The sequence below is a fragment of the Podarcis bocagei genome (assembly GCF_964188305.1).
Source record: "Podarcis bocagei genome assembly, chromosome: 14".
Classification (NCBI taxonomy): Eukaryota; Metazoa; Chordata; class Lepidosauria; order Squamata; family Lacertidae; genus Podarcis; species Podarcis bocagei.
Window position 1 is genome coordinate 47,373,417 of NC_138139.1, and position 12,769 is coordinate 47,386,185.

At 44.6% G+C, this 12,769-nt stretch overlaps 1 protein-coding gene across 5 annotated transcripts in view; it reads right to left on the minus strand.

The window, feature by feature from the left end:
* CLEC16A (C-type lectin domain containing 16A) overlaps nucleotides 1-12,769 on the minus strand; it is a 95,978-nt gene that overhangs the window by 36,531 nt on the left and 46,678 nt on the right. For all 5 annotated transcript variants that reach the window (XR_014001900.1, XM_081169411.1, XM_081169412.1 and 2 more), the window contains exons 19-21: nucleotides 9,122-9,273; nucleotides 7,079-7,283; nucleotides 5,193-5,360 (exon numbers count right to left, since the gene is read on the minus strand). Coding sequence is in view for 4 of the 5 variants with exons in the window: in XM_081169411.1 (XP_081025537.1) it covers nucleotides 5,193-5,360; nucleotides 7,079-7,283; nucleotides 9,122-9,273 (525 nt within the window). In the remaining variant the exon portion in view is untranslated. The remainder of the gene's footprint in view (nucleotides 1-5,192; nucleotides 5,361-7,078; nucleotides 7,284-9,121; nucleotides 9,274-12,769) is intronic.

Genomic DNA, 12,769 nt, shown 5'->3' on the forward strand with positions numbered 1-12,769 from the left:
CCCCCTTTTCTAAGCCGCTAAGCCGCTTATCTGCTAAGCCGATAAGGCGCTAAAAGCCGCTAATAGCGCTAATCCGCTAATCCGTCAATGGTCTTGCTTCGCAAGACGAAAAAACCGCTAGACAAAGAGACTCTCAGAACGGATTCTTTTCGTCTTGCGAGGCACTACTGTATAGTCAAAACCCGTTGGGTTCAATGGCAGGTGGGATTGCCAGTCATTTTTCCTGCCCCTTTTTTTAGTTTTTATTTTATTTTATGCCACACACAGAAAGCTGAACGTGCACAAGTTTAAAAAGTGCAAGTTGCTGGCTTACTCTCCTGCAGGTTTGGCCTGAGGAGTAAAACCGATCACTGGGGAAAGGGGCGTGGGCTCCCTCTTCTCAGTCCCATATCCTTGAATAAATGTTTCTAGAGCAGAGCAGAAAGGGACCAGGCCTTCTACCGAGGTGACCATGTATAAATCACTCCTCCAGGTGCCACCATAGCTCAGGGTAGGGCTTCACTGGAAGCAATGCTGACATTGAAACCTCTTCTGCAAAACAAGTCAGAACTTAAAAGAGGAAGAGCCCTGCTGGATCAGACCAAAGGCCTATGTAGTCCAGAGCTGCTCCCATAGCAGCCAACCAGTGGCCTCTGGAAATCCCACAAGCAGAATATCAGAAAATACCCCTCTTCTGCTTGCAGTCCCCAGCGACAGAGGCATACAGCCTCCAATGCCAGCAGTCACGACTGGTAGCCATCAATAGCTGCATGCTCCATTATTTTACCTAATTCCCTATATCTTGTGGCAGTGAATTCCACAGTTCAGGTGTGCACTCCATCCTTTAGTCTGTCCTGAATCTCCCACCAGCTTCATTTGATGGTTTTGGGCTCTTAACATCAAGAGAGAAGGATAAAACTTCTCTCTGTCCGCTTTCTCAATGCCATGCCTACCTAATAGCCTTTACAAAACTTTTACTCTGCCCAGGATGCAATACAGATTGGAAACACAGGAAATGTCACAAAATTATGCAAATCCAGGATCTATGCCAAGCAACCCCACATACTCGTACACAATATAAAAAGAACGCTTATTATTATTATTTAAAGTATTTATGCACCCCTTTTCATCAGAAAAGATAATTAAGCAGCTTACAAAGTAAAAAAGACTATGTAATATATTAAAGATTGAATGCAGTGTGGGAAACGATCAACCTCCATAAATAATAAAATATATCAAGCTCCAAAACACAGAATTTCGTTCACTCAGTATAGTCGCTCAATATCCACATCTACTAACACATGTCTGCACCTCAATTAACCTAAACACATTCACACACACACACACTCAACAATGACACATCCCAGCCAGGAGGTTCGATGACCCTCTAGGTTCCTCCCAACACCAAAATTCTTTTTGATTTATTATAAAAAATATTTATATCAGGGGAAAGAATATTTATATCCTGCATTTTAATATACAAATCCTTTTAAGGCAGTTTACAAATAGTGTTAAGCTACTTTAAAAAAGTAAAATAAAGACTTCCGGGTTGGCGCCATCGCCGAATGGCGGACTCCCTCCGAGCTCCGGAGGGAGTCTGCTCGGCAGGGGCTGGGTCCTACCGCGCCGGCGACGCGGGGACCCTCAAAAACCATGGGCACGGAGCCCGTGGACATGGGGACTCGGCTGGTACCGTCAGCGCCCTCCCGACTCGTGAAGGAGCCTTTTTAAAGGCTACGGATCGGGTGCCGGGGAGCAGCGTGGTACTGTGAGTCTATCGCTTCCCCTGCCGAGCGCAGCCGCATGCCATTCGTCGGAGAGCGCTGGCTTCTTCTATTGGAAATTTGGACATTTAACAACAACCCGTGAGTAATTGGGTAACCGGGTACAAAAGGAGAAAAAAAGGAATTTTTTTCGGATTCGGCACGAGCGGGGGGGATCTAAAAAGGAAGTCAGTCCCCTCCCTGATTGTAAACATGCTAAAACAAGGACTGAGAAACCAAGATCGATTCAGAAGTTTATTGTTGACAAAAAATATCAATTCCACGATGGGATACTACAAGAATTGTGCTGGAGGAGAAAAGTCGAGGGTGAGAGGGAAAAGGCAACCCCCCCCCCCTGGGAACCGGGGCGATTCGGAGAACCTGGCGGAGAGAGATGGAGAGTTTGACAGCTGTCAAAGTAGCTGTCAAATCTTGAGAATACAAAGAGGACTTTGTTACAAGCATTTTGCTGGTTAATTTTGATACAATTGGATATAAATATGGACACAAAATGTCGGGGGGGAAAAGAAATAACAACTTGACTTTTGGATTAGAGGACATAAAGTTACAGCAACCCCCCTAGAGGGGCTTTGAGACATTACAAGTGGCGTATGTGGAAAACTACTCTGGGATGTGTACTGGTCTTAGCTCCTGGGAAAGTAGCAAAACTGAAATGTTGTTTTGTCTACAGAGGTGACAACACAATAGAATCTTTCTATTGAAGTAAGGTAGGAACTGGACGTAAGTTTTTGCTCCTGAATAACAAACCTCTGTAGAGATACTAGATTTCAGAATAAGAATGGTTTTGCAGCTGAACAAGACAGAAACCTGAGAAAGTAAGAAACAAAAGAGCAAAGGACCAACTACGCCACGGAAAGAACAATGGGAGGAACAACAACGACCAAGGGAAATTAAAGGCCTCTATTAGACTGGAGTTTTGAAATTAAACATTATCAAAACAAGCAAATTCAAAGAATACCGGCAAGATGGATTGAGGAAAATTTGGCTGTGGACTTGAGACCTCCAGGCCGACAACATACAGACTGATGGACATGGGGAATCCAAACTGGGGAAGGGAGGGGGAACTCTAGAATCCAAAGGCTATGTAACCAACTTTTGGAATCTTCTTCTATCTTCTATCTTTTATCTTTCTATATAACTTTGGTATTTTGAATTAATATGTTTTGGGGAAAAAAGGGGAATTCGTGGAAGGAAACGGGGCTGATCTTGGGGGGAAAATCTTTGTTCTATTTTGTTAAAGATGAGGAGTGTTGTTAAGATTGTAATTTAAATTGGCTAATAGGTATAACATATTAGGTTTAAATTGGGAATGAGAACTTGTGGAATCAACTTAGGGAAAGGGGAATACAGTCGGGAGGGGAAGGAGGGAGTCCCAGAAAGAAGGTTATGAAAATAAGGGTTTAAAATTGGTCTTTCTTCTTCTTTCTTTTCTTTATCTTCTCTATTTTTTCTATTCTGTTTTTATTGGAAATTTTAATAAATATGATTATAAAAATAAAAATAAAAAGTAAAATAAACAAAATCAATGTTATAAAATGTCACCAGGATCCTTTCAACAGGGCAGTTGGTGATAAGAGCAGCCCTGCATGAGAAAGGGATAGTGTCCTGGGTAAATACACAAATAATATACAAAGGCTGCACTGCAGCACTGGCAACCTAGCGCTACGAGGCTAAAATCAAATTTAATCCAGGACTATGCAATGTTTATGTAGCAATGCAGAAATGACAGTCCTTGCCGGGAATAGGAATTAAAAAACAAGAAAGGAAGGGGGAGACACAGAGTTATAAGGTGCCAATGGGACAGAAATCTAACAGTGCTATCCTAGGCATACTCCCCACCCCCCAAGCGCAAGAAAATGGGGCTAACTCCCAAGTAAATGTGGTTTGAGAGGTTACTGGATTGAGATACCAGAAGATGAACGCGTGGGATTAGAACATAAATAAAATTCGCTGCACAGCACTAGGTACAAATTCTGCACGTAAAGGGAACAAAACCAAAAGGTGGATTGACACAGGAGGAAAGAAAGAGGTTATTACTTCAAGGAAACCCAGCACGTCTTAACACATCCAGGATGTCGTCTTCATCTGTGCCAGTTCTCAGGCATGATTAAAGATTTAGGGCAAAGTTTTACCCTAAACCAGGGGTGGGAGAACCAGAGGCTTGCAGGCAAATGTGGGTCTCTGGGCTTCTCTATCTGGCCCCTCAGATTCGCCCCACACCACGTGCTCCTCTCCCTAGACTGCAACCCCTTGCCAAACCTGTTTGTTACTCTCTTTGAATGCTTTTCCCTGGCTGGGAAATGTTCTGGTAATTCCCCTTATATGCCTGGGTGGAGGATGGGGAGAGGGCGTGTGTGTGGCCGACTTGCACGCCTGGGATGTAGGCTACTGTGCGAACGGTTAAGAGTCACACTCCTTGGTCCACCCGCGTTTGCACCTGCTCCCACTCATTGCTGACAGGCAGCCTCCAGAAGGTTTTGAAGAATTATGTATTATTATTATTATTAATTAAATTTGTAAACTGCACCATACCTGCGGGTCTCAGGGTGGTTACAACATAAAATCACAAATAGATGGTAGAAGTTGCTCCACCCCGTCGTAACTTAATCAGCAGAAAGCCGAGAGCGGCACAGTTTCCACGCGATGGCTGCCGTGACCTCTATAAGCAAATGTACTGTTCTCAATCTTTTTTGTGATTTTATGTGCTCGGTACACACACATGAACGCAGCCAACTTGCAGCTGATTTGGGGAAACAACTTCAACTGTTCTGAATTTGAATTAGGCTAACTTCAGTACTTAATATATCTTTTTTCTGCGAGGGCTGCAAGCTTTAATTGGTTTAACTGGTCAAGAACTCAGCTAAAGGCTGAGTTGGTTTAATTGTTGGGGCTGAGATTTAAAGATAAACACTTTTCCATCTCTTGCAATCCTACCATAGATGTGCTAAATAAAGATGGGCTTTCCTTTTGGCAACGAGAGCTAGGTTTTATTTATTGCCCTGCAATACACTTCCTTCAAAGTATCAAGAAACGCATTCAAACTGTGCTGGCTGAAGTTCATGGGTGACACCAGATTGGCAAAGCTGGCTTAAGCTATGAAGGAGTATGTGCAGATTTGAATCTCGCTTTTGGTATAAACTTTGGGGGGTCATGGGCAAGTTTCTCCCTTTCTGCCTTTGCTTCTCCCACCTGAAACATATTACTCACCTATCCTGCAGGATTATAAATGCCATATGTGGAACGCATTGTATTTCTATAATGCTTTAGAGTTTAAAATTATATTAACCCTTATTATTTATTTGCAGCAGCAGCAACAGCAAGAGAAATCAAACCACTAATCTGCGTTGGCACAAGCTTCTCTCTCCCACGGTGCTGATTATCTCATGACAGAGGACCTTTTTTAAAGTGTGCCAGCCAGGAAGGGCTTACCTGGGACCTTGTCGACAGACGCAAACACGGAGCGTTGTACAGTAGGGTCGCAGCTGCCACGTCGGGCTTGGTCGTAAAACCGGAACGGCAGGTGCTGAGATGCAGAAGCTGAGCTATGTCCAAAGCCCATCACTTCATTTGAAGGCTGGACCGGAAGGTCTAGGAGAGCTGGGTTTAAACAAGGCACATTTCAAAATCTACATCAGCTGAAGAACCTGGTAACTCAGCTTGTCAAAACCGTGCCTGGGGATGATGGGAGTTGTAGTCCAACAACATCTGGAGGACTACAGACTCCCTATCCCTGGGTTACCAAAATGTAACAAGCTTTCTAAATGGAGATCTTTATCCCCCAGTTGGTATCTCTGCACTAGATCTGCAACATGTTTTACGTACGTACTGCTGTTGTTTTAAATGTTTTTTAAAGCTTCTATCTGTAAAAAAAGGTTAACTGCTTTTGTGTTTGCAAGTATTTTAACTGTTTTTCTATATGTAACTGTTTCATACATGTTTTATTCCTTGGAATGTGATAGATAGATGATAGATAGATAGATAGATAGATAGATAGATAGATAGATAGACGATAAATAAAGAAATAAATGGCCCTTGCAGCTGTGGCAATTCTCCGAATTCAGATTGTTGCAATCTTTCCACGGAATGGGAGTTTTGATATTATCACACTTGATGGGAAGAATTCACTCCGATCTGGGATGGGGAATGTGGTGTCCTGCAGGTGCAGATGGGCTACAGGACTGCTCATCCCTGACCACAAGCCACGCTGGCCTGAACTGACGGGAATTGGAGCCAGCCAAAAAATACATCTGGAGGGACACAGGCTTCCCGCATCACCCTTGCGTTTGCTACAAGACAGTTGCCAAGAACAAACAAAACAGTACATAATTGGGAGGGAACAAATTTTTGGAAAAAGCCAACTTTTGATTATGAGGAAGATGACAATTTTGCAGTGTCTTTTGGTACTGGAGAATCAATGCTGAGCGTTTTTGGAAGTTTCCAAAACTAATGATGTTAACGCTGCAACCAATGCTAGCATGTATCCCATGCTAGTCCTACTCAGAGTAGGCCCATTGAAATTAATGGACATGTAGAATGATGGTACATGTTTTAAGTTTATTGCTGTTTTTACTTTTATTTTTTGAATGCCGGGCAGCAGATTTGGGGGCTGTTAAGGGCAGCACAGCAAGCGGGGAGCAGGTTCAAAGTTCACTGGCAGTCCTCTTGTGCAAATCCCACTAAAGTGAACGTAGTTGTGCAACAGCATATGAGTAAATAACTTAAGCTTGCGGGTATGAACAGAGCACTACTATGGCTGTTACAGGTATAGACTTTTACCATGTACGCAACATTGTTCTCCTTTTCTATACAATGCTTGCTTTCAGTTGTTGTTTAGTCGTTTAGTTGTGTCCAACTCTTTGTGACCCCATGGACCAGAGCACGCCAGGCACTCCTGTCTTCCACTGCCTCCCGCAGCTTTGCTTTCAGTTACCAAGCCGGAAATCAGGGATAAGGGGCCTTTTTCATCCCTACAAAAGCATTCTCTTCTGCGCAACCTTTCAGAGTCCACATGCCAGTGGTGGGCAAGGCCAGAAGCGAAAGCAGGCGGAACAATGAATGTAAATTTTACTTTCCTACAAGGAGACAGGTCTCTACTCACCCAACCCTTTCTATCCCCCTCCGTCCAGGGAGCAAAGCAACATAATCAGAGTTCAATGACGTGTTCCAGCCAGGCACACACACACCCAACGAGGGTGCAAAGAAGGGCTGGCGAGAGGTGTAACCTGGTCTCGAGGTTCCCTTTCCCCAGTGTAAAGCAATGCAACTTTACAAGCGGCAAGGAAACACGGTACGTTTATCCGGAGAGCGAGAGTTACCTGCTATTCTTTGCATTTTCATACGCCGAGCCTGGATGCGGCCCTTTGCCAAGCGCTGCTTTGCAATGATGCAACGGATGTGATCCGAAAAGATGAAGGTGGCCTGAAGGATGGGGAAAGGCTTGGAATGGGGGCTGGAGGCTGGCTTGTGAATGATGATATTCAGGGCACGGCTGTCGTCTTCCACTCCGGTCACCTGCATATCCTGAGGTGGAGGTGGGAAAGTAGAGAAGAATGTTTATGGCAGAGATAGAATTAAGACCCAGTTTCTTGCCACAGCACCATGCTCACCCAAGGATAAAGTTGGAGCCTAGCAAGGTATGAGAGAACAGAACTGGATGGGCTCTACTACAGCTCAATGGCAGAGCTCAAAATGTTCAATGTAGGAGGGGGTCAGGGTCCCATTTACCAGCGTCTCCCATAGCAGGGCTGGGTAAGACCCCCCCCCTCCTGCAAGGCCTTTGTCTAGCAGCATCTTTCAATGTAGACGGGCTAGACAGACTGAGTGGTGTGGCTCAGGCTGCTTCACATTTCAGCATCTCAAAAGGAAGGGACATTGAGGACAAGGAGATTCCTTGCCAAAACACAGGCACAGATGCAACCAGCACAGAGACTGAGGTTCCAGCCAAGCCTCATATGAAATGAGTCCTGACTCGACCTGTTTTAGCTGTGTCAGTCTGACTCCCAGCTGAGTATGCCTAGGATTAAGAGGAATTTTCTGAGTGGGAACCACTCCTCAAAGTCCAGCTGAGAGATGGATCCGCCAGCTTCTTTGGGATCCGCTAAACGAGGGATGGGGAACATTTGACACTGTTGTTATACTACAAATCCCATCGTCCATGAGCACTGGCCATGCTGACCTAGGCAGATGGGAGTTGGAGTTCAGCAATGTCTGCACCAGATGATGTTTCCAGGAAGCCTCCTAGCATTGCTGTACAGTCTTATAGGCAACTCTCCTCAACATCTGTGCTGTCTCCAAATCATTACTCACAGCTGACCCCACCGGGGGGGGGGGGGAGAGAGGCAGCTTTTGCATGGGTCAGAACCGGTGTCAAGCAGTGCATGCAGTGCAGTGGGTTTCCTGGGAAAAAATCCCTATGCAAATCGGGCCAACTTGCACCTGAAAATGTCCAGTTTGCACTGGAAAATTTCTTCTAATGCCGTGGAGAGTGATCTAATTTGGCACATTCATTTTACATGTGTTTAGTAAACAAAGCTTTGAAACGGTCAAGTATGCCTGATATCGCATTTGTGGCATTCATTGTTACTAATGAACTTATGTGGAACGAAGAGTTTTCCGTTAAGGTAGCCAAGGCAGCAAAGGCAATGAATATTACTCTGACAGGGAGGGAAGTGTTGCAGAAAGGAACTTCCGTACATTGCAGAAATGCTTTCTCACAGAACCCCGTTCTGAAAATGTATCCCTAGTAGTAGTATTTAAATCACATGTTCTGCGACACACAAGGTAAGACATAAACTCCACTGTATTTAATGTTTAACAGATAATGTTTTAATACTTTGTTGGAAGCTGCCCAGAGTGGCTGGGGAAACCCAGCCAGATGGGCGGGGTATAAATAATAAATTATTATTAATATTATAAATACATTTTGCTGGGACAAGCCTCAATGAAGTAATCTGCCTATTACCCCAGTAAGCTGAGCCAGACCATTGGGTCCATCCAGAACAGCATTGTATACACGGGCCTGGCAAAGGCTTTTGTGGGATACAGGCAGGGGTCTTTCACAGCCCTTCCTGGGGCATCCGGCATGCAAAGTAGATGCTCTACCACTCAGTGAATGCCACGCAAACAATTCAGAAGGTCCTGTGTCTGCCCCAAACCCCTCCGCTTGCAGGAGAAAGGTAGCAAGGCAGAGTGGTTTTGCTCAACTTGGGAGTAAGGCTTGTGCCTCACTGCCTTAAGGCAATCTTTGTTCACCACTGGTGACCAAGGATGCACCTTGTTTTGATGCCTCATCCCCCTAGAGCACAAGGTTTGATTCATGATACTTGCTGGTTTAAACCTTACCATCTTTTTACACTCACCTGGAGAAGACCTGCAAACTTCACCACTCCCCAGCCTAAGCGGGCAACGTCTGGCTCCACCAAACTCATTTGGTAAATATCCACTGCCAGAAACCTCTGGACTTGACCGCCATCTTTTGTGATCACAGTGCAGGCAATTAAATCACTGTTATCTGAAATGGAAAAAGGAAGGGGGGAGAGGAGAGGAAGCATCATGAGAGGCAATTGGTTACTTTCCTAGAAAACAATATTCTCAAGAGGTACCTTTGATTGTAGTGCTTTCATATTCTCAACTAGTTTTGTTGACATCTACACCAATCTACTGCATGCATTTTTTTCTTGCTACGTTTTTCAATACAGCCTTCTCCAACCTGGTGCCCTCCAGATGTCTCTGGACCACAACACTGAAGTCCAGCTCCGAGGGCCTTCTGGCCGTTTCCCCACTGCGAGAAGCGAAGTTACAGGGAACCAGGCAGAGGGCCTTCTTGGTAGTGGCGCCCGCCCTATGGAACATGCTCCCATCAGATGTCAAAGAAATCAACAACTACAGTATCTGACTTTTATAAGACATCTGAAGGCAGCCCTGTATAGGGACTTTTAAAATGTTTGATGTTTTATCATATTTTTAATATTCTGTTGGGAGCTGCCCAAAGTGGTTGGGGAAACCCAGCCAGATGGGCAGGATATGAATATATTATTATTGTTATTACTCCCATAATCCCTTGACAGTTTGCCATGCTAGGGATGATAGGCGTTGGAATCCAACCATATTTGGTGGGCAATAGGTTGTGGATGGCTGCAATGATGCTTTTCTGGGAATAAATCCCTCGTGTGTTAAGGCCCCATGCAGAGACCCACACACAGCAACCCTAGCTGTCCTGGAAGCAAGCACAGCCTGAGCACAACAGCACTCTCCCCGGCTGTGATTTCCAGCAGCTGGTATTCAGAATCTAGCTGCCTCTGACGGTTGAGGTAGAGTCTAGTCATTGCAGCTAGTAGCCACTGAGACCCTTGCCCTCCATTACTTTGTCTAGTTCTCTTTTAAAAACCATCCACCTTGCAGCCAGCACTACCACTTGTGGAAACAAAGTCCACAGCTTAACTCGTGTTTTGCAAAGAAGCAGTTTCTTTTGTCTGCCCCGAATCTTCCAACGTTCACCTTCCCTGGATGTCCACAAATTCTAGTACCGTGAGGGAGGGAAAAAGGCTTTTCTCTGTCCGGTTTCTGCACAACATGCATATTTTTATGTATCTCGATCACGTCACCTCTTACTTGCCTTTTGTTCTTAACTGAAAAGTCCAAAATGTCCTGATGCGTCCCCTTCCTATTGAGGAGAGGTGCATTACATACTGTCTGAAATAATGTGTTTGTGCTTCTGCAATACAACCAAGCTAAGTGTACACCCATTTCCTTGGAAAGGAGGGGTAAGCCGGCCAAACTACATAGTTTTTGGTTCCTCGTTAAGGGACATCTGGTGCTCCAAGCAACCGTAAACATGCTCTGCATGTATAGGAGCAGCCTTTTGGGTGGGGATGCTAGCTCCCAAGTAGGAGGTGCCACAGAAAAACCTCCATCTCCAACTGGTCCCCAAGTGATGTAAAGTGTTGTAAAGTCCGGGCTAGACCAATGAAAGCATCTCTCTCCCCCCACCCCATGATCTAAACCTACAGCAAAATCTCTGTGGGGGAAAATGGCTAGTCTCCACAGACTATAAATAATGTGAATTTCCAGGAAAAGTGACCAATCTGATATTTAATCTTTGCAATGGCAAAAATATCAGGGGGCTGGGGAACGGTGTGCGTTTAGACAAGAGACATTGGAAAACTGAACTGCGAAATGCACTTTAATGCCTCATAGCTCAATTGTGATTGTTCTATAAAAACAGAGGAAGGTTACAGGAATATACATTAAACTGCATCAATGAAGCAGGGGGAGGCAGGTACCAATCAAACAATCAATATGCAGGAAACGACGACACCATTACATTTGAAAGCCAAAAAAGAATATTGCAATTTGATTTGCTTTGAGAACACCCATATAAAATACCCGACAGATAGATTATAATCACATTTCCCGTTAGCTTACAAGCTGCTTACTTAAATTCTGCACAGGGAGTTCATTTCCTGACAGAACCAAGGCTAAAAACTCAAACGCACACAATTCCTAGGACCATAAGAAATGGTGTCAATTCAGCCTTGACATTCCCCTAAATACATCTAATTGGCAATGCGCTGCCTATTCTCCAAACGGCAATTTCACAGTCATGCTCCACGTCTTGTGCTAACAGATGTGCACAGATGTTGTCAGCACATCGCAAAACAAAGTGTTGACTTCAAGACATTTCAGCGCTCCCTTTGGAGAAGAAACTCATGCCCATTTCCACATCTTGTGGCAGCAAATTCCACGAATCCGTCCTGTGTTGGGTGAAGAAGTGCTTTCCTCTCTCCTAAATCTACTGCCAGTCCATTTAAATGGAGGAACCTACGTTCTAGAATTATGAGAGAGGGAGGGGAGAAAATTCTTTCTTTATCCTTCATTTCCACCATGCAAAATTCTATAAATATCCTGCAAGCAGGAGTGGAGCACAAGAGCTCTCTCCCCTGGCATTCAGAAGCTTTACTACCTCCCACTGTAGAGGTGGGACGCGGGTGGCGCTGTGGGTTAAACCACAGAGCCTAGGACTTGCCGATCAGAAGGTCGGCGGTTCGAATCCCCGCCACGGAGTGAGCTCCCGTTGCTCGGTCCCTGCTCTTGCCAACCTAGCAGTTCGAAAGCACGTCAAAGTGCAAGTAGATAAATAGGTACCACTCTGGCGGGAAGGTAAACGGCGTTTCTGTGCACTGCTCTGGTTCTCCAGAAGCGGCTTAGTCGTGCTGGCTACATCACCTGGAAGCTGTACGCCGGCTCCCTTGGCCAATAAAGCGAGATGAGCACCGCAACCCCAGAGTCGGTCACGACTGGACCTAATGGTCAGGGGTCCCTTTAACTTTTTACTGTTGAGGCAGAGCAGAGCCATCGTGGGTAGAAGCCATTGATAGTCCTCTCTTCCATGAATTTTTCTAATCCTCTTTTAAAGCCATCCAACTTGGTGGCCATCACTGTCTCCTGTGAGAGTGAGTGCCACAGCTTAACTATGTGCTGCGTGAAGGACTTTCTTCATCTGTCCTAAATCTTCCATCATTCAGCTTCACTGCATGTTCATGAGTTCTAGTGTTCTGAGAGAGGATAAAAACTTTTCTCTATCCACTTTTTCTAAACATGTTCCCTTTTCCTCACCGGGAAAGTACGCCAACCACCTGAGATAATTTCAAATATCTTTTTAAAAAAAATTATAGGGTGCCATTTTTGGAACAGTGACAAGAATTGCACACAGTATTTCAAAAGGTAGCTGCAACATAGTGTCACATATGGGCACTAAAACACTGGCTGTTTCAATTACTTTCTATTCCTTTCCTAGCAATTCCTAGCATGGGGTGATAAAAGTCATACTCAAGAGCAGGCCCTCTGAAATCAGTGGACTGACATTTATTTATTTTACAAATTTATGAACTGCTTGACAAGTCAAAGGACACCAAAGCAATGTACAGCAACAATAAAATACAAAGAATACAAATTCTTAAAACAAGGAAACCATTAGTGTGGATTTACACTTAGTATTTCATATATGA